General features: G+C 36.4%; 5 protein-coding genes across 7 annotated transcripts; 2 read left to right on the forward strand and 3 right to left on the reverse strand.

Annotated features, from left to right (window-relative positions):
* Positions 1-2,704: 2,704 nt before the first annotated feature.
* LOC140771087 (ethylene-responsive transcription factor 1B-like) lies at positions 2,705-3,419 on the reverse strand. The gene has a single exon (XM_073112475.1). It carries the CDS (start codon positions 3,408-3,410, stop codon positions 2,913-2,915), a length of 498 nt encoding a protein of 165 aa, XP_072968576.1. The 5' UTR covers positions 3,411-3,419; the 3' UTR covers positions 2,705-2,912.
* Positions 3,420-9,643: 6,224 nt separating this feature from the next.
* LOC140770634 (RING-H2 finger protein ATL1-like) lies at positions 9,644-10,636 on the forward strand. Its single transcript, XM_073111887.1, has one exon. It carries the CDS (start codon positions 9,644-9,646, stop codon positions 10,634-10,636), a length of 993 nt encoding a protein of 330 aa, XP_072967988.1.
* LOC140770477 (protein KINESIN LIGHT CHAIN-RELATED 2) lies at positions 10,473-15,532 on the reverse strand. 2 transcript variants are annotated; one of them, XR_012106034.1, is made up of 5 exons: positions 13,737-15,532; positions 12,867-13,103; positions 11,054-11,551; positions 10,861-10,942; positions 10,473-10,612 (listed from the first exon to the last, which is right to left on the reverse strand). XR_012106034.1 is itself a non-coding variant. In XM_073111688.1 (2 exons), the coding sequence occupies exons 1-2, from the start codon at positions 15,368-15,370 to the stop codon at positions 12,893-12,895; spliced, it is 1,845 nt and encodes a 614-aa protein (XP_072967789.1). In that variant the 5' UTR covers positions 15,371-15,531; the 3' UTR covers positions 12,651-12,892. The 2 variants fall into 2 exon arrangements, 1 of the variants encoding a protein (XP_072967789.1); XM_073111688.1 differs by lacking the exons at positions 10,473-10,612; positions 10,861-10,942; positions 11,054-11,551 and having other exon boundaries at positions 12,651-13,103; positions 13,737-15,531.
* Positions 15,533-16,285: 753 nt separating this feature from the next.
* Positions 16,286-21,403, forward strand: LOC140770937 (uncharacterized). Of its 2 annotated transcripts, XM_073112271.1 has the most exons (9): positions 16,286-16,522; positions 16,868-17,155; positions 17,630-17,829; positions 17,974-18,324; positions 18,452-18,652; positions 18,734-18,804; positions 19,887-20,020; positions 20,801-21,022; positions 21,140-21,403. In XM_073112271.1, exons 1-9 carry the CDS (start codon positions 16,483-16,485, stop codon positions 21,154-21,156), a joined length of 1,524 nt encoding a protein of 507 aa, XP_072968372.1. In that variant the 5' UTR covers positions 16,286-16,482; the 3' UTR covers positions 21,157-21,403. The 2 variants fall into 2 exon arrangements, with proteins under 2 accessions (XP_072968372.1, XP_072968371.1); XM_073112270.1 differs by having other exon boundaries at positions 16,287-16,522; positions 20,801-21,401.
* A 273-nt stretch (positions 21,404-21,676) lies between these two features.
* Positions 21,677-23,958, reverse strand: LOC140770936 (pentatricopeptide repeat-containing protein At1g06140, mitochondrial). Its single transcript, XM_073112269.1, has one exon. It carries the CDS (start codon positions 23,853-23,855, stop codon positions 21,813-21,815), a length of 2,043 nt encoding a protein of 680 aa, XP_072968370.1. The 5' UTR covers positions 23,856-23,958; the 3' UTR covers positions 21,677-21,812.
* Between the last annotated feature and the right edge of the window lie 348 nt (positions 23,959-24,306).

Here is a 24,306-nt window from a genome sequence, read left to right on the forward strand (position 1 = left end):
TCATTTATCACGGAAAAAATAGGGTGCAATTTGCATAATGTGGAGAAAAAAGTAGAGGACTTTATTCTTGATGGAAACCTTGTATAACCTTTTATAAAAGCATATATTTTTTGGAGTTGGATATAATACTGTTATATATGAGAATTATTATATGCGGTCATGCATGCATGATGCATGATGCATGTCGTGATCAAATAATGCACAGAATTGACCGTTGAACAACCGGCTAGACCAGTCGACAGAGCCTTCAAAGGACAGGATGATAACAAGAAGGAAGGTGCCCAAGTGCTTGAAACATATTAGAAAACAAAGGTAGTAGCTAAAATGTTGGTAGGTTCTCACTTTCATCAAACATATTTTACATGTTTTTATGTCTAAAAGGTTAAAATGTTAGCTAATTATTGATGCAAGAAAGTTTTGGATTCTTGGCGGTCTATGATTGAGAAAATTCTAAGGTTAAAAGTTAGAATAAGTTAATTCAAGTAGTAGCTTTGTTCGTACGGGTTTAGGGTTTAGGGTTTAGACTTTTGAAACGGAGTTTTCATGTATTTATTAAATTTCTTTTAAATAATAGAATTTTTAAAATTTGTCAAAATTAGCCTACAATTTTTCATATATGTATAATAGGATTGGCAAAATTATCCCCCATATATATATATATAGTAATTAGAAACTATTTATTTTTTAATTTCTGATTACTATATATATATAGTTATATGTTTAATTTTTGGTTAACTTTCATATATATATATATATATATACATAAAAAACAAAGATTTTAAAGGGTACTTATATAAAAACCAAGTATTTTGAAAGGACATATAAGAGATTTTAGAGGGGTATGCAATTAATATGCAAAAGAACCTTATTAGAATTCTTGGTCCTTATAAACAAAGTCTAACTTTACCGTAATTATATGATGCAAAAATACATTAAATAACATAGGTCTTAGAATTAATGTGTAAAAGAAGTCAAAGTAGACTATGTTTTAGTCCATATTTGATTAACTTATAAATGATTAAAAAAATCAAAAGTCAATAAACTATAAATTAATAATAAAATTTATATTTTTTAATAATTAGATTGGACAATTAGATCAACATTCTTCGTCTTCGAGCCGGGTTTACAGTGAACAAGATTTGGGCCTTTTCTTGTAAGTGAAATTGGCATGGCCCATTACAAAACCTTGTCCTTGGACTCAACCAAGATATATGGCATTATGCTCTCCTTAATTCCTACATTACCCTAAGGTATTAGGGTCAAAGTAGGTCCCTTAGTCAAGTGGATTAATTAATTAATTAGAGGTGGGGGTCCCTTTGTTTTGGTAAGCTATGGGCCACCACCACCTTTAAAGCGTTTGACCAAAAGGAAGTCAAAAGATTTTCTCCCGGACTCCATCATCTTTGACTAACGAATTTATTGTTCATTCTCCCAACTCCCTGCCATTCGTGCGTCAAAGGAAAAGGACGGCATTATATATATATATATATAGAGAGAGAGAGAGAGAGAGAGAGAGAGTAATTTATACACTTATTATATTTTAATTATATAATGTAAGACTGGTGATTCATAATTAATTTTGGGTTAATTTGAAAAAAAGTTTGAATTGTGTGGACGAGTCACATTTATAAGCCGGAATTAAAGACTCGATAGGAGTAAAACTAGAAATTATGCACATTTATTTTTTGGCATTACTCGACTTGAATTTTGGTGTTGAAAATTTCCTCTCAACAGTAACCAATTAAATTATTATTTTATGGTTTAATTACTAAAACTATTCCTGGAGAGAGATGGCATGAAAATCAAGTGTATGACTATCTCTGATGTGACATAACAAATCACTGTTATGTATGAAACAAAACGTTTTAATTAATATTCATGGGATAATCTTTCTTGAGGTTCCCCGTGGGCCCCTTGTTAGGTACATCCAAATCTTGCGTATCTTTTAGAGTTTGCTAGCCAATAAGTGATTTTGTTAGCATCTGGAATAGTATTCCTTATAATGTGACGGGGATCTAAGATACGAAAGAAATACAATCATCGATCATAGAAGAAACTGTTCGGATTTGTTTCTATTTCAAAGTGCGATATTTCTACAGTTAGAATAGCATAAAGTTCATCCTTAGGATTGAAACTTTAGTTTAAAGTGAAGTTTTGAATCTATCGAACGGGGAGCTTGACGAAGAACATAAGATGAATCCTTTCCCACCAGGCTGACTATCAGAAACTTAACACTGACGGCGTATTTTCAGAGTCCTAACTATCATTTGGATTATATATGCACATCAAACGAAAGAAACACTCTGCATTTAATAATTATTGTTGAAAGATACAGTGAAGTATAAAAACGAGTTTTTGTTTTTATTCTTAGGGCCACATAATAACTCATCATCCGATCATCAGACTACTTCAATCCTGCAATATTCTTGAGATGAATAGTATTAGATTGGGGCTCATGTGCTTTGTTGATATTATGTATACCCCTCTAAAGTTAATCATAAAAGTAATTATTGCAAAAACTTTATCAAATTAACCGCAAAAGGGATCCCCCCCAAAAAAATACTTTTATTCTTTATTTAGTTTAGTCAAAGGATATAAATGTATCCAAAAATGAAAATATATGTATATATTTATGATATGAAACTGTTGTCAAACATAACTACCATTTTGTACATTCTTTTCACTTAAAGGTATCTTTTATATATATAGATAGATAGATAGATAGATACATGTCTTTTTGACATGAAAAAGGTTCCTAAAATAAGAAATATTGTAAGGGCTATACATGCCCACCCCAAAACAACACTATATTCAAATATATATATATATATATATATATATTATTGACAATGAGAATTTGAATTCAAAAAAAAATTTCTAACAATTAATTTTGAATTCAAGAAGCTGCCTAGCTAGCACCACATACTGAGGAGTTCCTCCAAGTAATCTTTACCCAAGTCCTCGAATTCCACGATGTCTTCTATCTTCACATCTCTCACCACCGCCTCACTCTTCTTGCTCAAGCTCGCCGCCTTCCTCCTCCTCCTCCTCGTCCTCCTCGTCCTCCTCCTTCCCCTCATCGAGTGCTTCTTCTTCAGCGCCACCACCGGCGAGCTCTCCTCCTCCCGCCCCCACTCGACGTCCCGGAGTGACTCTTTCACCCGCTCCACGGGGAAGTTGAGCACCGCCGCCGCACCCCTCGCTGCCAGCGCCGCCTGGTCGTAGACCAGCGCGGCCGCCTCCGCGCTGTGGAACGTCCCCAGCCACACCCGCGCCCCGCGCCGCGTCGAGTCCCGGATCTCCGCCGCGAACTTCCCCGACGGCCGCCTCCGCACGCCGATGTACGTCTTCTTGGAGGAGTTGGAAGAAGAGGAGGAGGGGGAGGAGGCGGAGGAGACGGAGGAGTCCATCGGCTACTAGTAATGGGATAGGTTTGAACGCTTAGAGTTCCGCGGGGATTTATAGTTAGGACTACGACGGGGCTTGACCGGTGAATTGGAAGGAATGGAGGGGGCTAGGTGTCAAAAGGTTTTGTCTGCGCATTTATTATTGGAGGAGGTGGTGGGCCCACGTGTGGCAAATAGTGTCGAGTTCGATTTTGCTCGGGTTTTAACGGGTCATAATACAAACACGAACACAATCCGTTTATTAATCATGTTAGAATTTCTAAACACTAATACAATATATTTATTAAATATTAATTGGTTATTGGATGATATATATAAAATTATTCAAATTTATTTAGGTTATTCAAATTATAAATAGGTTTTTTTGGGTTATAAATGAGTTCTTTTTTTATATTATAAATGGGTTTGCTCGGTTATAAATTAGTTAATTAGGTCATATCATCATCGTGTCATAAATAAATTATCGTGTCAGCTTATGAATGGATTAAATAGGTTAAGGTAATAAACACGAACATGACTCACGTTTAATAATCGAATTAGACGAGTTGATCTATTTATGACATGAACTCAATTAAAGTATATTTAACTCATTTAAAAGTGGGGTTATTAGGTCGGATCAACTATTGCCGCACCTAGGTAGGGCCGAATATGTGAGTATCCATATGCTTTGATAACGGGAGGCGCGTTACATAAGACAAATAAAGCTGAGTCCACATGTTTAATCTCAATAGGCAACTTTACACAAGCTCAGTTTTTTTTTTTAATTTACATATAACACCCTGTTTTGTAACGAAATTATAATTTATACCTTATAATTTTATTATTTACAATTGAGCCCTATGATTTAGTGGCATGTGTAGAAAATATATTGGGTTAGGTATTAAACTAACACCATGAGAATATTATATTAAGTAGATATATTTTATTTTTTAAAATAATAAAAATACTTAGTATAACTTAGTTGAAGCTATTTTTATAAATTTCTTAGTCTAGTTAATTTAATCCAGATGTTTGGTTAAGTTTAATTAATATATTTAACAGCACGATATTTTCTATACATATTCGCTAAATTATACGATGCAATTTATAAATAGTAAAAATATAGAGCGTAAATTATAAATTTATTTAAAAAACAAGATATTATATGCAAATTTCTTTTTAATTTTTAAAGTAAAACATGTTACCATAATTTTAGCCATGACATTGCTCTCAGTCCAATAGTGTGATGCTAACCGGAGCTAAGCTCGTGTGAAGACATACACATCTCCTTGGGATTAAGATAGAGAAAGGATAATATGGGAATATATTTGTATAATTAACGTCACTAATCTATATTAGTAACCGGAATAGTGAATAATAAATACTTACTAACTATAGAACATAAAGTGCATGCGTGGATGTATTACAAAAAAGGGTATCTACCTCATAATTGGTGCTTTCAGCTTCAGCCACAAGCCATATAGAAGCTTCTTTCCAGATCCCTAATTAGACACATCTTGTCTCATCCACTATTTGCTATAGTTGTGAATTCCCTAAATATAATTATATAAAAATAACTATGAATTGTAAGATGAGAATTTTTTGAGAGAAAAATACTTCACTATTTGCTATAGTTCATCATGGAAAATTACTTTGTTAATCCTATCGCTTTATAACATCGGGGCCTTACTTTTAGGATTAGTCGCGTCTGAAATCAAATCAGATACTAAGAGGATCGTTATATTCACATTGTAATTGGAAAAGTAACATAGAAAAATTTAGGGATTCGTTAGATGCACATGATTAATACATAACAATATATTCGAACGTCATCGTGGGACTCTCACGAATGTTGGCACTTGATTAAGATCACTATTCACATTCATCACATATTTGAAAGTTTGATCTATGGCAAGAGTGACACATGACTGCTTGATGACCCTAGTGTCCATTCACCTATATTTTGATCCACAAATCCCATTCCCAAGTCGCTATTCTGAGCAGTATGGTTCTTTGTCCATAGACAACATCTCTAAGATAAATGGATAGCAGCCCATATCACTCTACACCATCTCTGATAGTTATAGATGCTAGATGCAGAGCACATACTCAAAACTTTCCTCGAATGACCAAATTATCCTTGACCGTGATATTTTTGTTTTTTTTTTGGCTTCAATCCGAAACATGATCGATATCCGAGTATAACTCACGAATACCTGCAACCAACTCATTTTAGGGTTGGAATGCTAATTCAACACGAGAAGATATATTTTTTTTGCATTTGCTTAAATCTGAAACATGATCACTATCCGAGTATTACTCGCGAATTTTTGCTGCCAACTCATTTTAGGGTTGAAATGTTTCGACTCCCAGAGGGGCATATTAGACTTTTCCTCTTCGAAGGGTATTTCATGCCAATTCCCTTTTTCTTCCCATAAGAATATAAATAATTTATCTTTGTCTAGTACTAATGCCATTATCTAAGTAGGTTAGAGTTTGGACCAAATTAGGGGTGTAAAATCAACAAAGAGGCATTGAATATAAATAAATATCATATATTTTAATTTTTTTTAATTATTATCAATCATATTGTATCGAATGAGATATTTATTATTCTACTCCCGGATTCTTTTTTATTGACCTAAAAATTCACAGTTTAGATAATAGATAATTATTATATAGACGAGTTAAATTAATTATACAAGTATAATAATCGAATTGACGTTTGATATAATATGTTTGTCTTATTTGGTGTGCACATCTTCATTAAAAGGCATTTTAAATTCAAAAACTAAAACATAAAATAATTTAGTCTTTTAATTTAAGGAGAATTCCCTTCAAGGTAAAGAAAAGGTAAAAATTAGTCTGAAAATAATTAAATTAGGTGATTTTATAATAAATATAAAACCGGACAAAATTGCAACACCAAACTTATCTCATATTTATCTATTAAAATAGTAGATTGAAAGCTACATCTCTGGCAATTGTCTCATTAGGGATATTAATTTAATTTTATTTTTTTGCAGTCAAATTGGATCAAACTTTTATATTAATGGGCCCTATGAATATAAATAGCCAATATAAAGACAGGGTGGATAATTTCTCTTCTCTAATGATGCATAATATTTTATTTGCTTGAGTATCAACAAAGGGATCAATCCAATCTTCCCTAAATCTTGAGAGAGTAAATAATAATAATAATAATAATGCACAAAATTTATGTCATTTTGTATTATATGATTAAGTTTATGGGTATTTTTAAATGTCGTCACTTTTTAAATATTAGGTAAATCACAGTTGGTAAATATTTTTTACCGACATTTTATTTATAAATATCAGAAAATATTTGTTTACATGTGTTTGTATATGCTAATGATAATTACCGACGTAAGTAGTCATTGATATAAATATTTTTGCCGGTAATTATAAACTGGTAGCAAAATATAAAATGCACAAACTTTAAAATATATTGAATAAACTAATATAAGAAACACACTTATATATACATAATCGACTACTATAAAATTCATACACAATAGAATATGAGAGACTCTTTTTATCGCATTTTACTTCTCTCTATATATTAGTTTCTCGCGGGCTTTTGATAGGATAGCTCAGTAACACTTTTACGCTCATCTTACACTATTTATATATTACACGCTCTATGCACCTCTGTATAGTTCTATATATACTTTTAAATCTTTTAATATACTTCTCACATATATTTTAGGACTATTAGTGTGTTCACCAAGAGTTTTTATTACATACAGAAGTAAAATTTTCTATTATAATATTTAATAATTTTCTTAAAATTTTTTAAATTTGTATACAAGTATATTTGAGAATCACCGTCGTCCCACTCAGTAATTTTTTTAATTCACATAATCTCATATTTACATTTTAAAATATATTAAAAACTTTAGAAAATATTTAACAAAATTAAAATAGTCAAAAACTCAAGTCATACCAACAAGGACGACGGCTTGTTCTCTCCCACCGCACCAAACTGTCCAAGGAACAAAGTCAAAATCCAAACAGTATTAGAAGTACCAACTCTTTAAATCCACTTAAAGCAATTAATTCTCTTTCTCTCTCTCTAAAACATCTAATTACACTTTAACCCACAGATATTTCTCAAATAGGATATTTCATGTCTGCCAAAGTTTCTTCATCATTTTTTAATATCTTCTTTGAAGCCCATACATTTAAACACAGAAAGGCTCAAGTCAAGTTTGGCCCTGAAGATTATGGAGTTATTAAAAGAGAAGCCCAGCAATCCCAATGGATAGTTTTGTGGATACTTGTTCACACTTCCAAGGATACTTGAATAATTTTAAAGATAGCCCAGCCTATTTATCAACCATCTTAAGAAATAAACAGCAATGGGCTAAATTTACCGGATATTACTTTTAATATTTAAGATAGATTTAAACTCATGACTTTTATCATGGGTTGATAGGACCCAACGGCTGAGCTACAATAGTCGACCTAAGACTAAAGTTTTTATTATGAACAAATCATTATTTACACGTACACATATCGACAAACACTCTGTTAATAGTATTAACGAAAAGAGAAGATATTAATAGAGAAGATGATGCCATATTATTTTATTTATAGAATATTTCTAGTGTGTTTGTGAGTATAATATTACTTTTATATATATATACTACAGAATAATAAAAAGTAAAGAATGTGACATTTTACATAGGCAAAATACTAATTGGCACCTCGTGCCTATATTTTATCCATAAAGGAATATTTTAGTCATTATAAAATAAAGAATTGCTATGTCATAGCATACTTTTATCTTTATGGACTATCACAACTATCTCCCTACTTTCTTCATCTTTCCTTTTATAATCCATCCATCATATGATATGATAAGATGTCGGTGAAGTACTAAAGTTTTTTTTCTCCTTTTCTTTTGTATATTGTTTGATTATAAACCAGTGTATTAGAATACTTCTTTTAAGGGTATACATGCATGAAAATATATATATATATATATATATTAAATAATTTAAAAAAGTGCATAGTAATCCTTTTATAATCTCGTTCAGATTCGACTAATTGAATAGACTCATGTTATTTTGAAGAATTTAGCAATAATTATAAAGATTTTAGGTAGAAATTCCAAGAATTTCTACTTAAATTTTTTTGTTTGAAAATGATCGATCTATTATCTCCATGCAAATTGGCCTAGGTGGACCTCCTATGTGCTATTGAATTGGTACAGCTAGAAAATAAATTCCAAGATAAGACATTTGATGCTACAAGCAAGCAAGTGGTCTATAATCCATCTCATCATTAATCTAATTAATCAAACTACTATGTTCCTATTTGCCTTCAAAGTAAGTAAATTAAGCTACATAATTGGCTACCTAAATCGAGTGGACCAAGTAGATGAGTGAGTCCATCCAAAACAAGCCACATCCATCAATCCTTGTCTCTCTTTTCTTTTCTTTCCTTTTTCTTTTTAATTTTGATGGAGAACCACCAAATCCTTATCACATACACAATTTGTTTTGGACGAATTTGCCAAAGTTCATAGAGTTATTAGGTTTTGCAGGCAAGTAGAGTTTAATCTAACAAGCAAAATGATGTCATTTAATGCTCATAAATGATCATCTTACTCTCAACTTCTCTTAATACAATAAAGATAAAGACACTAATTAGAGCATTTAAAATTAATCAGGTGATGGACAAATCAAATAAGAGTCTAGATAGAAGAAGAATTAGCTTAATTTTTAAAGTTTGATTCCTTCTCTAACAAGGAAACAGAGTGCCTATTCTGATGCTATATATATATATGTAAATTCGAGTCTTATCAAGTTTGGATCCTAAACTAGCCTGCTATGGACTATGAAATTAATTTGTAATAATTTTGAGTTAAGCCTGAGTATTAGCAATTTGATTAATTTGATAGCCCTAGTTAAGTCACAGTCTGGTCCAGAGATGATAGAAAGCGAATCTTCTTCCTCTTCTCTTTTAGTTTCTTTTTAAACCCAGAAGAGTCCATTGAGAGGGTGGACTTTCAATCTCTTCTTCCCCAGTCTTTTATTATCCTCCTCAGCTTTCTCACTGAGAATTTTTATGCCACCACTACCAGTGCTTTATACTCTGTATAACTCTCCATTTTTAATTTGATTCCAATTCCTAGCTTCTCTTCTTCTCTCAACAAAGTATATTAAAAGCTCTTCTTGGATAAAAATTGCATCTTTTATCAATTGAAACAGCTCTGTTTCTTCTCTTCCATGGATCAAAACAGAGATATACATATACCAATACCCCAATTCCCATCGCCACCTTCACCTTCTTCCTCTTCCACAAGTGCTAACTTCCCAATCCTAGCCCTCTCCATTCTTGGTATTCTAACCACTTCAATCCTTCTCCTTAGCTACTATATCTTTGTGATCAGGTGCTGCCTCACTTGGCGCCGGCCGGATATTCTAAGCCGCCTCTCGGGCTCCCGCCATCGCCACCATGCCTGGACGAGGGCATACTCGAGGTCTGTCGAGCGGAACGGTCTCAATGAGTCGGCGATCCGGGCAATTCCAACCTTTAGATACAGCAGAGGAGGTGGTGGTGGTGGTGCAAAACAGAGGTCCTTCCATGAGTGTGCAGTTTGCCTGAATGAGTTTCAAGAAGAAGAGAGGATTAGGCAACTACCCAATTGCCTCCATGTTTTCCATATAGATTGCATTGATACATGGCTCCAGAGCAATGCAAATTGCCCACTTTGCAGGTCAGGGATCACAGCCGGATGCAGAACTCGCGCTGATCACTTCTTGGACACTGCCCATCAGCAAGATTCTCCTAACCAGGATGATGATATAGTGATAGAGATCAGAGATGAAAGCAGTCATGAGAACCAACCAATTACTAGTTCCAGTAGTAATTCTCCTCCTGCAAAGAACTCAGAGCAAGGAATTGAACACAAGAAAAGAAGGGAACTTCACCATATGAGCAGTATGGGAGATGAGTGCATCAACACAAGGGCCAAGGATGAGCAGTTCTCAATCCAGCCCATTAGGAGGTCTTTCTCTATGGACTCCTCAAGTGATAGGCAGCTCTACATAGCTGTGCAGAAGATATTGCAGCAGAACCCACACTTCCAAGAGGATGGCTTTGGGGAGAGTAGTAGTAGTAGTAGTAATACCTCCGGGAGAGTCCGGCGATCGTTCTTCTCGTTCAGCCATCACCGGAGCTCGCGGAAAGCTGTTCTGCCAATCCGGATTGAACTCTGATGTTAAAAAAATGCCTTTTTTTTTAAAAAAAAAAAAACTTAGGCACAAGTAATATATTGTAGATTTTCTTTTTCTTTGGATGGATTATGGAAGAATTTACATAGGACAAATTACTGCATAGATACAGCTTAATTATGTACTAACACAAAACATGGAAAAGTCTCTACCTATCACTTCCATACCACAATAGAATTTTAACAGAACTGCACGTATTAGTGTATTACCTAAGTTGTCAGAGCTGTCTTGGGGAATGGTCAAAGCTCTCTGCAACCATGCATTAACAAATCATTGCAATTTTCTTCTAACCTGATTCTTACACAAATGATAGGTTTCTTGATATTCCACATTACTTCAAATCAAACCTCACGTCTATCAATTATCTAATAGAACGAAATAGAAACTAGTCATAGGTTTTACCTGCAATCAAGGTTTCTGTAGTGAAAGGCACCAATGGGATGGCATCTGAAGCAGTACTTTGCCAATTAATTTGCCCTTCACATAGTTCCAATGTCGCGAGAAAGAAAAGGCCAACAACATATGTCACTCTCCAAGCTTGAAATCCTTCAAGACCTTTAGGGCGAAAAGAATCTTCCTAAATCTTTAATTTTGAAACTTCTCCACAGGGCACTGTCAAGAACTGTAGGATGCCTTCATTTAAAGGGAATCCATGTTACATACTTACACATCCTAAATTAAATATTTTAGGTTCTCAGTCCTTTTTTCTTCTCTTTTTCGTGCTGTAATTATTGATCCGAAACACAAATGCACCTACGTTTGTTATAGTCTGATAATGTCATGTTACACTAGACGACGACGATAACAACAACAATAATGGGGAAAAAGAATGTCAGGTATCAATTTCCTCTTCATTGCCTTGCTGCTGCTGCCTGCCACATTTTAAGTCCACAACCTAATCTGCAAAGATTAGTATGAGACTTGTTGAGGAACATACATGAAGAAAAAATCATCAAGATACCAGGAAAGAATCTACTGCATAGTATCCATTTCATACACGGGCAAAAAAGGGGGAAATTGATAATTTGAAGAATCTAGCAGAATATGTACTTGAAAATATCATTATGGCTTAAGCCATCCAATAGTCCAAAACTTAATCTAGATGTTGGTTTTACCTAACAACTTATAAGCTAGGTTAGACATAGCCATTAGGTGTTGGTACAGCACTAAACAGTTCAACAAAAAGGACATCATTTAAGTATGTTAGCTCATCAATAGGACCACATATCTAAAGGGTATTAGGTGTGCTGCAAAACAAAATCTTATGATGCATAAAGGAAAAAGACAACACTACTGATTGTAGAGAGAATATCTAAGTATAGAGATCAACAACCTAACCGACAGCTGACAACCGATGAATTATGCTATCTAAGCACCAATAAATTATATGGAAGAAACAACCTATAAACTAAAGTATTTGAATCACGACCTAATTCACAAGAGAAGTCTGCAAACATGATACTAGAATAATTGGAAAGCTTCTCACTCTAGCAGCAAAAGATAATTTGTTTATTTACTCAACAAAGTAAGTAATCAGAACTTCTTCCTGATTTAATTTTATCAGATTGTTGCTTTTCCTTTTTGGTAAGCTCCCAGTCACGAACAATATTATCTGCCATTTGTTTACCAGAAATTTCTTTGGCACTAGAGATAAATAGAACCCTTCTTCCATGTCACCTACTTCTTAGAATAATAAGGCAATGAAACTCTTTCTTTTTTACATCTTTTATTTTAACTTCTTGTTACCAACCAAGAACATGAATGGAAAACAAGTGGCAATTTTGTGGTAAATTCTATAAACATAACATAAAGAAAACACCGATGATGCTGAACATTGGAAACCCAAGTTAATATCAAGAACTGAAGTATTGGTTGGTTCTGAGTTGAACCATGAAGTTCCAAAGTTTCAGTAATTTCATGGATTTAGAAGTAAATATTTTAAATGTCATGTTTCAGCTACACAAATCTCACAGAAGTAAATATTCAGGAAGATAGGGGTCAGAAAGAGGAGTGAAATTGGCCACCGAATCACCAATTAAGAGACTACCGATTTGAGATAGCAAAAGCACCCAAAAAACTAAGCTCTATAGTACAGCATAAGTTCTCTTAACCCCGAGGAGAAGAGAAGTATGATAGAAAAAATAGAACCTCTTCATACTTATCTCTACATATGGATAAATTTAAAATGACATGAAAAACATTATTACATTTATACCTCTGACATCTACAACTGTTCAGAGATTATTGTTGTATAAGTTTGACCGGACTGGTGACACCTTCGTGGGGCTGCAGCGGTTTATCGTCTGCGATAGCACCGGACAGTGATGCAAGAGCCTTTTTCTTTAGCTGCTCATACAGTCGAGTAGCTTCCTTTAGCTCGTCTCTAGCACTCGGACCATGGCTTCCCCATGCATCGACAACTTGTTTTTGGAATTCCAAAGCAAGAGCATAGCTGCACTTAAAGAGCAAAATTTAAGCACCATACAACTTTCCCATGAACAGACAGACTGCTTATAAATGCAGTTACAAATAGAAATTCCATACAGTTACAAAGATTAAAATCTCAAAGGTGAAAATTTGGTATCAAGAAAAGAAAAGAGAAAAACTCGAACAAATGAAAGCACGGAAGCCTATTTATGTTGACAATTAAGCATAACACTGTCATATAATGAGCAGAAGCCTATGGAAACTTAACATAAAAGGGAATTAGAGATAATTAACATCTGATCTCCTGCATTTAGAAGATATTTATTCGGTAACAAAACCATATATTGTGTCCTTTCTAAGGTGATTCCAGTGCTTTCGACATTGCACATCACTTATGATAAAATGCATTGTCAAGTTTGATGCTCTATCACTGATTTCTTATCGGTAAGGCCGGAGGTTCAATCCTACGAATATTTCTTGGTTACAAAGCATGTTATATAATATCATAATGAATTTCCCATACTACAAGAGCAGTAATAGCTAGGTGGAGTAATATGATATACATTTCCTATCACCAAGATAATGTAGCATCACATTTCAGATAAATTTTGAAAATACAAAACTATAACTTGAGTATGGAGAAAATAGAAATTAATACCTTCCTATTGCACTATAGGCATTTGCAAGGCTCTGAGATGCTTCAATAGAATCTGCATGGTGCGGCCCCAAAGAAACATCCATAATGTCTTTCGCAAGTGCAAACATCTGTGCAGCTGACTGAGGCCGGTCCATCTCCATATAAGCTGCACCCAAGTTGTTATATATGTATCCTACCCCAAAGTGCTTTGGCCCAAAGCTCTCCTTCATTCTCTCAGCTGCACCTTCTAGATAGGGAATGGCCTGAGAGACCTTTCCTGTCAAGAGGAGCAACCATCCTATCTTCGCCGATACATTCCCTTCCATGTGCTGCTCTTGTGGAAGTTTCTCAAGCATTTCAAGGCACTTCTTCAACAGCGATATAGCCGTCTCAAACTCATTCATACTCTCATACAATGATGATATCTCAACATATGCCTCGGCAACCCTTGCAGGGGAGACGGATTCTTTCTTTTCAAGGACACCACATGCCATCGCCAAACACCTCTTCGAATCTGCAACCTTTTCCTGATTGGACAAGGCCTTTGCCATCGAAATAAATACTAATGCCCGGGTCTCGCTTTCCTTGTCAGTCTGTGAAGCTACACCCTTGAGAGTATTGATGGCCTCCTCATACTTTCCCAAAGCAATCTGTATATTTGCAGCGTCAATCTCAGCATGCAAGAGATCAGAACCCATGCCCCAACTCTTCAAAACTTTCTGCGAGAGCTCATTCTGCTCCAAGGCCTTAGCATGCTCCTCCAACCCAGTATAGATAACCCCAAGAAGCCTCCGATCATGTGCGACCTCAACCGAATTCTGTCCCAATTTTTCCTGATGGATCTCCAACGCCTTCAAACAAAGTGGCAAAGCCTCCTTAAAGTTCAAAACCGCGGCATATGCCTCTGCCAAATCTCGACACCCGACACCCAATTCACGACTATCAGGCTCTAAGATCGCCTCTTTCAGCTCTAGACACCTTCTAAGATTGACCAAAGCCTCCTCTCTCCTACCCATCGCAGTTTTCGTGTTGGCAAGCTGGAGCTGCACCGCATGGTTCACCGGCCTGACATCAAAATCGCATGAACTCTCACTTTCCAAGGTAGCAAGAATCCTGTTAGCCCTGTTCAAGAAACCCAAGCTGTCATTGAACCGTTTAAGCTCGTAACTGGTCGAGCCCACCAAGTGAAGCGTCATGGCGACTGAAATGGAGCTACCACCATCACAATCTAGTATCTTTAGAGCTCTGAGTCCAAAACTGAGGACTTTCTCATGGTCTTCGTATCCAATCGAGTCCAGATGCTGCCCAACCTTCAGGCAAGCTAGGCCAAGCTTCGCATCGTTAGCGTCAAGGGACGACTCCAAGGCCTCGAATGCTGCGAGGATTTCGTCGGTGGTGGTCGCGGACTCGAAGGCTTCCTCGAGGTCGGTCTTCTCCTTGAGCTTTCGCTGCCGGGGAGAGAGGGTAGGGGCAGAATAGGAACTAGTTTGAAGAGAGCGAGATGGGTATTTGGGGAATAGATTTTGGGGCGGAAAGGAGGGAGCTTTGGAAGTGGGCGAAGGGCTGCGACTGGAGAAGGGAAGACTGGAGAGATTTCGGGAAGAAAGTTTGGATTTGAGGAGGTATGAGAGGAGAGAAGTAGAAGCCCTTCTCATGGCTAGGAGGCGGCTAAAACCCTAGGAATAAACCCTTGACGACGTCTGGTAGAGGAGGAGGAGGTTTGCTCCGTTTCGAATCTCAGAGCGCCGCCGACGCAAGGAAAATAACACCCGAACCCGATATGCCAGCGGAGTGGATTGGGTCGGGTAGTACGATATCGAATCCGGATTCGTTAACTTTGTGGACTTCGGATCCTTATCCGGATCTTGTTGGTTACCTGTCCATTGAACCATATTATTTTTTCAGCATGCAGTTTTTATTTATTTAATTTTTTTAAATCAAAGTAGGCATCCTATTAAACTTGAAACATTATTCTAGGCTTATATTATATATATATATATATATATATAACTCAAAACAACACTTGAAGTTCAAAAAAGAGCATATATTTAGTAAACATGTTTGGTTATTTATATATAAAAACAGAGCAATACAAATTGATGATCATGGGATGGAGATTTTGATAAGAATAATTTTAATTACAAAAATATTTAAATACAAACAACATAAATAAAAATTATTTACACGATTCGAGTTATAACCTTTATATAAGTAGATGATCTACTATAGTAAGACAGAGTACAAATGGAGAGACAAATAATTCAAACTAGCATATCTCCAATTTAGTTGGGAGTCATCTGTGACATTCAAACACCCACTTCATGCATTTACTATTTTAATTTTTAAATTAAATATATTTCGAAAGGCTATTGAGATTCAAAGTGCAAATTAGCTCCTTATTGTTTCTCTACACCCTCTAGTAATCTCGCAATTGAGTTGGAGACATAGGGTGACCTAAAATGATATCAAGCTTGAGAGAGAACTTAGAATGGTATTTAAGATTTGGGACGCCTAGTTTTAATAAAAATATTTCGTAATCGGTGTAACAAATAGCCGGTTCGTTATCGCCTCACATGCGATGACGCGAGTAGACGGGCGATGCTACCGGATAAAGCTTGCGAGATAACTTATTCGCGAATAGCTTATCAGCAAATAGAGTCCGATAGCTATACGCGAATTAGCTCTCTGGAATCTCCTGCACCGCCTCGCTTCGCCTTCGTCTCTCTCTCTCTCTCTCTCTCTCTCTCTCTCTCTCTCTCTCTGTGGCATGGCATCGCGGATAGCGAAGCGGCTCCTTCTTTGTCTCGGTATTTGTTATTCCTCTGTTACACGATTTCCTTCCTATTATTTGGTGGTCTGGCGGTTTCTTTGATGCTGGGCAGTGTTCGCTTCCTCTTCGCTATTTATTTGATTTTAAATAATTTTTTCCTGGCGTTGTGTTCCTTGTACTAAAGCTATCTTTTTGGCGTTTGCGAGCACGAATTTATGTAACATTCTTGTTGCTTACAAGATGTTTGATCATATGATTGTACTAAATAGCTAAATCTTTTTTGGTACCCAATAAGTTCTTCCTCTCCCCCCAATCTACGTAGCTCGTTCTTTTAAATGTTGTATAATTTCATTTATCTTGGTAACCTCTTATCGTGATGCAGATTCTAGAATGCGTGTTATATGGAATCAAGATTCCTATCAGCAGCTTTTAGTTGGTGCACTCAATAGATGCATTTCGCAGAGTCCCAAAGTGGATAAAGAGGATAATGTGGAGAACACTGACTTGACTAAGGTGGAAAGGGTGAAACTTTCTGGCAGGAGCAAGCTAAATGAGCCTGGTAGTTATGATCCAGAGCTTGTCAAAGATGGAAGCTGGAGCTTGGAGCTTGCCTGGCTATCTAAAGCTCTTGAGCCAGCCCTGCAATTGTATAACTGGGCATCTTCTACAGGTTTGCTGTTATCTCAACAGTATCTACTCTTTCTAATTATAACTTTGTGAATATTTTTGTTGCAAGGAGATGTCAAATTAGAGGGTAAATACTTGGTTTCTTTCTTCTCTTTCTGAAACTTGTATCAAAATGTTTTGGATTTTTGTAAATTTGTCTCCACAAGAACTCTATGTTGTTGTGAATGACACATAATGCATGTGCGATATCATAATCAAAGGAATATGATCTCCCATCAGGACAATTTAGAAATTAACTTTCAGTATTCCTCAAGAACAAAAGATGGCACTATCATAATTTTGTAGTATGAAGAAAACCTCTGTGCAGCTTAAAAGTACTTTATTTGTAAATTTCATGGCTAGTACATAGTACTGCTGTGTCATCATTTGACATAGTCCAACTGCCATGATTCCACATTCCTTCGAATATAATTAGATACTCACAGGATTGATGCTTGCAAATTCTGATTCATTACAGGAAGCGATGAGAAGCAGAATTCACCTCCCCCCACTCTATCTTTTAGTGAGATTCTTAACAATCTTCAGAGGAGCAAAGTCAGCATCCAGGACTGGAGCCTTAGTGATCTTACTGTTGGTTTGTATCTCATTTATCTCAGCCAAGCTTCAGCGGGAAAAGTTGAAGAGTTCAAGGGTGTTCAGATCCTCTCTGATGCTATAGTAATTTCTACTTGTTCAGAAATTTGTGTTCAAGGATTTGATAGTGCAATTTAAGAGCAATTAGTAATTCAATACTTTCAGTTGTAAACATGTTAAAAATACGATCTTCTACTAGCTTCCATGACTCTACTTTATTTTTCCTAGGTCCAGGAACTTATCTATCATGTCGAACTAGCAAAGGGAGCTTATAAAGACAATGCAACTGCTCTAGCACGGCACAGCATGCTTCGAGAAAGGAATGTTCTAAAATTTGTAAAAGGTTCTAGTGTGATGAGGCCTGGATATTATATTGGCGTTGATACGCGAAACAAATTAGTAATCTTTGGGATTCGTGGAACTCATACCGTCTATGACCTTATAACCGATGTAGTTTCTTCAAGTGATCAGAAAGTATCATTTGAAGGCTTTTCAAGCCATTTTGGTACAGCTGAAGCTGCACGTTGGTACCTTCGCAATGAGATTGGAACCATCAGAAAATGCCTGGAGAAACATAAGGTGAGAAAGTACCTGCTGCTCTGCAAGTGTATGAGCTTGCATTTTTGTTGCATCGTATTTTTGATGAATTTGCTCCATTATTCAAATATCTCGATTATTTAAAGTGGTAAACATAAGTCATTGACAGGACTTTAGGTTGAGATTAGTAGGCCATTCTCTTGGTGGTGCCGCAGCAGCATTACTTGCAATTATGCTCCGGAGGAAGTCAAAAGAGGAGCTGGGATTTAGTCCTGAAATAGTTTCTGCTGTTGGATTTGGAACTCCACCTTGCTTATCAAAAGAACTTGCTGAAAATTGTGCCAGCTATGTCTCTACTGTTGTTTTGCAGGTTAAGATACGGAACAAATCTATTGAATCTCTTTCCTTTTTGTTACAGTATTAATTGAATCCTTTTTTAACTCTTTTGCAGGATGATATTGTTCCTAGGCTAAGTGCTGCTTCATTGGCAAGACTACGAAATGAAATTCTTGAAACTGACTGGTAATTAGTAGTCATTTTTTTTATGTATGAGATCCTTTTTTTGGTTCACATTTAGCCAGCAAATAGTTGGCATGAGTGATTCAACTTCATATTTGTAGGAGTTTTTTTTTTTTTTTTTGTCTTCATTTCGTTATTCAATTTCTAAGTAGTCATGTTGTGATAATTTTCTACTGGCAACACTGGCGGTACCTTGTTAGTAGTAAGGTATTGGACTTCATTCATGAGATGTAACTGTATAGAGGAAGAAGCTTTTGATATAATTTTATATTTAACTCAGTAGTGCATCCATATACCATAGTTCATCTCCAACTGAGGTTGGGCATGGTCATGGGCTAGTATTAATTTTCATGAGTAGAGGTTCCTATGTCTGATTTTACCTCTATTTAGCTAGTAAAATCTGTATGGATGCACATTGATTTGTTAAAGACATTCTCATGACATGTTGATGTCTTGATTTTCAAACTATTGATAATAGTCACTTTCTTTCAGGTGGATTTATAGCATGGTTGTCGCCATGAAAATAGTTGAAATGGACTTGTGGTTTTAGGAACTTTTGGATGTACTGACAATCAATAGCTTTGAATCAAGTTCCAACTTCCAAGTTTACATAAACTAAAAGTTTATATTCAAAAGCAAATATGCTTGCTAGTTATTTAGTCAAACACGCACAAGTCTCTGAATTCATATCTGTAGTGATCTCAATGATTCATTTGCAATGTTACTATGAAAATGGAAATAAAAATAACGGATGGCATACTAAACACTTGGTATTCTGCATGCAAGCATATGGATAACAAGGCCTTTCATGAAAATCATCTACATGTTCTAAAGACAATGTATTCTACTTGACGGATGTTAAATGTGTTGATGAAATCATCTTATATGGTTTTTTAAGATCATATTCAGCAAGTTTATGATTGATTAATCTTATGCTTCCGTGTACATTCCTCTCATTTACTGCTGAAGCATTCAGTTGGATTTCCATTAACCCTATGTTTCCATCTGTGGTATATGGATTCATAATTAGCTTTCCAATTGAATAAAAGTGCTTGCTTCGCCATGTTGACTAGTAAAAATTTCAGGATGAGCGTTCTGGAGAGGGAAGACTGGAAGGGTATAGTTGACATAGTTACAAATGCTAAGATGGTTGTGTCTTCAGTTCAAGACGTGGCTCGCAAACTTGCTGATTATACTAAGCTTAGAAAATTTTCTTCTGGTGAGTAATTATTATGCTCTTGCCATCATTCGCAGTTGCACAGAACAAAAGAACGTGTTTATTGCTGTTGATGATGTCTTTCAATGAATCTAAGAAATGATTAGTGCTTGTTATATTTTTCATACTAGTCTTGTATGATGTGCATCATTTGGATGCAGGAGGTACAAATTTTACGTTTCTAACACTGTATGTACCCAATTGCACAGAAGCAAAATATTAACTTATCCATGTTGATGATATCTACGAATGAATCTAAGAAATGATTAATGGTTGTTTGTGATGCTTTTCATCCTAATCTTGCATAATATGTTTTGCTCTTTCCATCTTTTGTGCTTATGGCATCATTATTATTTAAAATTAATCTTGTGTAGGTTAAATTAACCTGGATGTGAAACAGTTGATTTCAAAAATTGTGCAAGTTCAAGACCCTACCATTTTCTGTTACCAATTTATGGTTTCTATTATATATTCAGTGCAAACTTCTGGTGCTTCATTGTTTAAGTTGGTATCCTGTGGGCTGTTTATCAGCTGTCTGCTTAACCAAGACTTGCTGCCTAAATAAAAATTTTTCATCCTGTCACTTTAATTTTCCTTTCAGATCTAATTAAGTATGCTGAGGTAATGCTTGCCAGCCAAATTTAGATATTTGAATGCTTTACTTGAGGAACACCCGCATTATTATTTTTGAAGATCATCTTACTTCTTCAGAGATTTTATCCTTCTAACCATGCAAAACATATTGGTTGTGCCAATTAGATGCACTTACTGCCTTCCTTGTAGGTACCCCAATGAGCAGGGATGCAGCTCCTTTGGCCAAGTCTGTGACAAAAGCTTCAGCACCAGCTAAACAAGACGGATCTCTGCCGGATGAGCTTTTCACACCGGGAACTCTTTATTATCTGAAGAGGGAGATCGATGATGGTACACATGGTAAAAGTAAAGAGTCTTACACATTGTGGAAGAGGCGTTCAGATGAAAATTTCCAGAGGATCTTACTTTCTGGTAACTTGATATCTGATCATAAATGCGATAACCATTATTATGCTATGAGAGATGTCCTCAAAAGTTTGCCACTTCAACATGATACAGAATGTTCCAATATTTTACATTCCTTTCCAGAGGATAATCCAGCCTAAAATTTAGCAGATCGCATAGCAGTTATGGACACTCTTAAATCAGTTTAAGAGTTTCGAGTACAGGTAGATAATTTAGTCTCCACACCGTGTTTTTCAGGTATGGAGAGTGTATTTTGCTATATGATACTGAAATTATTACCATTGTACAGTTTATGGCAGGCTTCTTTTTTCTTTTTTATCTTTCCTTTTTCCATTTTCTGTGGTTTTAAACATTTGATGATTGGGAATAAACTCACAGGTACGCTGACTCTGTGCCATTATTTTTCTGATAGATGATCAAGCAAACTGTCATAGACCTCATGGTCAATTTTGACTGTGCTTTTCTTTTCTTCTTTCATAATGCGGGAATCCTGAAAGAGATGTTGATATCTTGTGAAGCTTCCATGAGATGGAAAAGTGTTTATAAATGGTCACTTTCGACTTTCCCTTGCTTACTTTAATAACCAAAAATACAATCTTATAGTGAATGTATAATGTAAGAAACGGGTTTTGCTGCCTGACGTCCTGCTTCGAGATCTTTAGCACATTAGATGCATTCCAGATTAGCAAATTTTTTTGGGATACAACCACCAATATATATATATATATATATATATATATATACATGTAATCTTCTTCCTGGTCTCCCAGCACTGTAATCTTGGATTGGACATTGATCACCAATAATCTCCACATGAGCAGAGACCATCTTTAACATGATGAAATCTCCTAGAATCTCTCATTATTAATTCTCGTTTGGTAATCAAAGAAATAAACTTACTTGCAGTGTGGCAGTCTCCGCAAACCCTCAAGTTCTTTGTTATCCTTAGAGGCATACCTTCTTTGCTTCTCAAGAGACCGAAAGCCATTGCGAGTTTCTCACTATGGCCACAAAGCATTTCCTCCTTGGCCTCATTGTCGATATCATGGAGTGTAAAGGATAAGTCCGGGACATAACCTAGTTCTTTCATCCGGCTACTTAGCACACACCATAGTTCTAAAATTTTGGTGTCTAGCTTCCTTTTGTCCATCACGTTAAAAATATAAACTCTTTTGTCAACTTCAATTGTGCTGAAACCAAATGTCTTTCGCAGTCGCCTTTTGTTCATTACCTCCCTTGTCTTCTTAACCATCTCCCACATTTCAGCTGCAGCATATATATTTGAAAGCAATACATGAGCTCCTGGCTGATCAGGCTCCAAAACAAAGAGCTTCTTAGCCACTTGCTCTGCTAATTCTACCTGTTTATGTAGTCTGCAAGCACTCAACAGAGCTCCCCAGACACTAGAACTAGGTTCCACCTGCATTTCCTTGATCAGTGATTGAGCTTCTTGAATTAGCCCAGCTCGGCCTAGGAGATCCACCATGCATGAGTAGTGCTCATTTGTAGGTCTGATGTTGTAGTCCTTTGTCATACTCTCGAAATAGTGACGTCCTTCGTTAACCCTACCAGAATGGCTACATGCTGAAAGAACTGAAACAAATGTTACGGAATTGGGCTTAAGATTCTCTGACTTCATTTTGTCGAAGAGAAAAAGCGCTCTTGAGCACATTCCATGCATCCCAAATCCTCCAATCATTGCACTCCATGAAAATACATTCTTCTTGGGCATCAAGTTAAACACACTATACGCCAAACTCGGAGTCCCACATTTCGCATACATGTCGACCAATGCTGTATTAGTAACCACATCCAACTCAACATTTTTTCGGACCATGTACCCATGGACACTCTTCCCTTGCAGCAAGGCTCCCAATTGAGAACATGCAAGAAGAACACTCGCAAATGTGACCTCATTCGGCATCGTTGACTCTTGTAACATGTCCCGGAACACTCGGAGCGCTTCATAACCTCTCCCGCATTGCGCCAATCTTGAAACCATTGAACTCCATGAAACAACGTCCTTGAAGGGCATTTGATAAAACAACCTATATGCAAAGTCTACAAACCCGCTCTTACCATACATATCAACCAGAGAAGTCTGTAGATATATACTATAATCCAAGAAGTTCAATTTTATGCAGAATCCATGAATTGCCTGCCCCTCCCTAGCGGCACAAATATTCCCACAAGCCTGAGCCAAGCAAACCGCAGCACATGGATCTAAGCGAACTCTTAACTCCTTCATCCGCATGAACGCATCAAAAACGTTAGCATCCTTTGACTCCCTTAAATACCCTTTCATCAGAAGACCCCAAGCAGCAGAATTAGCTACAAAAACTTGATCAAACACCCTTTCAACATCCTCCAAAGAACCCAATTCAAGATACATATCCATAAGAGGAATGGAGACGAACTCATTCGATTCGAGACCCAATCGAACAGCTTGCGAATGGACCGACGAACCCAATTCATGAAGAGAGAGCCCAGTGCAAGCCCGGAGCACAAAGGCCAAGGCGAAGCTATCAGGCCTATGGTTGTGAGCATGAGAGATATTATAGAGTTCTAAGACATCAGAGAGCTTCTGGGATTTATAGTATCCGGAGAGCATGGTGTTCCAGGCGTGTGGGTTTCTATGAGGCATTCGGTCGAACACCTTGCGGGCGTAGGACGGGGAGCAGCAGTCGAAGTAAGAGTGGGCGAGGCGGGAGGCGAAGAAGGTGGAGAGGTGGAGGCCATGGAGGAGGAGCTGAGCGTGGAGTTGGTGGAGGAGGCGAAGCGAATCGCAGGACGGGAAAATGGAGTTTAAATATTTGGGAGAGACGGAGGTGGGGGGCATTGCAAATTTGATACGGCTGAGGCCATAAATGAGAACCGGGTTCCGACTTGGTTGGTGAAATTAGGGTTCTGGTCTTGGCCTAGTAGTTCTGGCCGAAGAATGTACCAAAAATGGCCCATTCTATGTGTAAATTTACAGTCGATGACTATTATTATGTCATCTGATGTGGCAATTAGTGATTGGATAACCGAGAAATCATATTGGCCCTCTCAAATTATATTTATTAGAGACAATTATATCTTAACCCTATGAACTATTATCCATTTTTACACAAACACCCTCGTTTAGGTGGCACATTGACCCTTAATCCGTTTTGTTTTGTTTTGTTAGTCATTCGTTTAATATATATTTTTTTCATTAATATTATTGGAGATTTGGAGGGTGAGAGATATTAAATAATTAAATTTAGGTATAATAACTGTTATATATAAACATGTATATGATTTGCATA

The sequence above is a fragment of the Typha angustifolia genome, chromosome 11 (assembly GCF_048772165.1).
Source record: "Typha angustifolia cultivar Huaian chromosome 11, ASM4877216v1, whole genome shotgun sequence".
Classification (NCBI taxonomy): Eukaryota; Viridiplantae; Streptophyta; class Magnoliopsida; order Poales; family Typhaceae; genus Typha; species Typha angustifolia.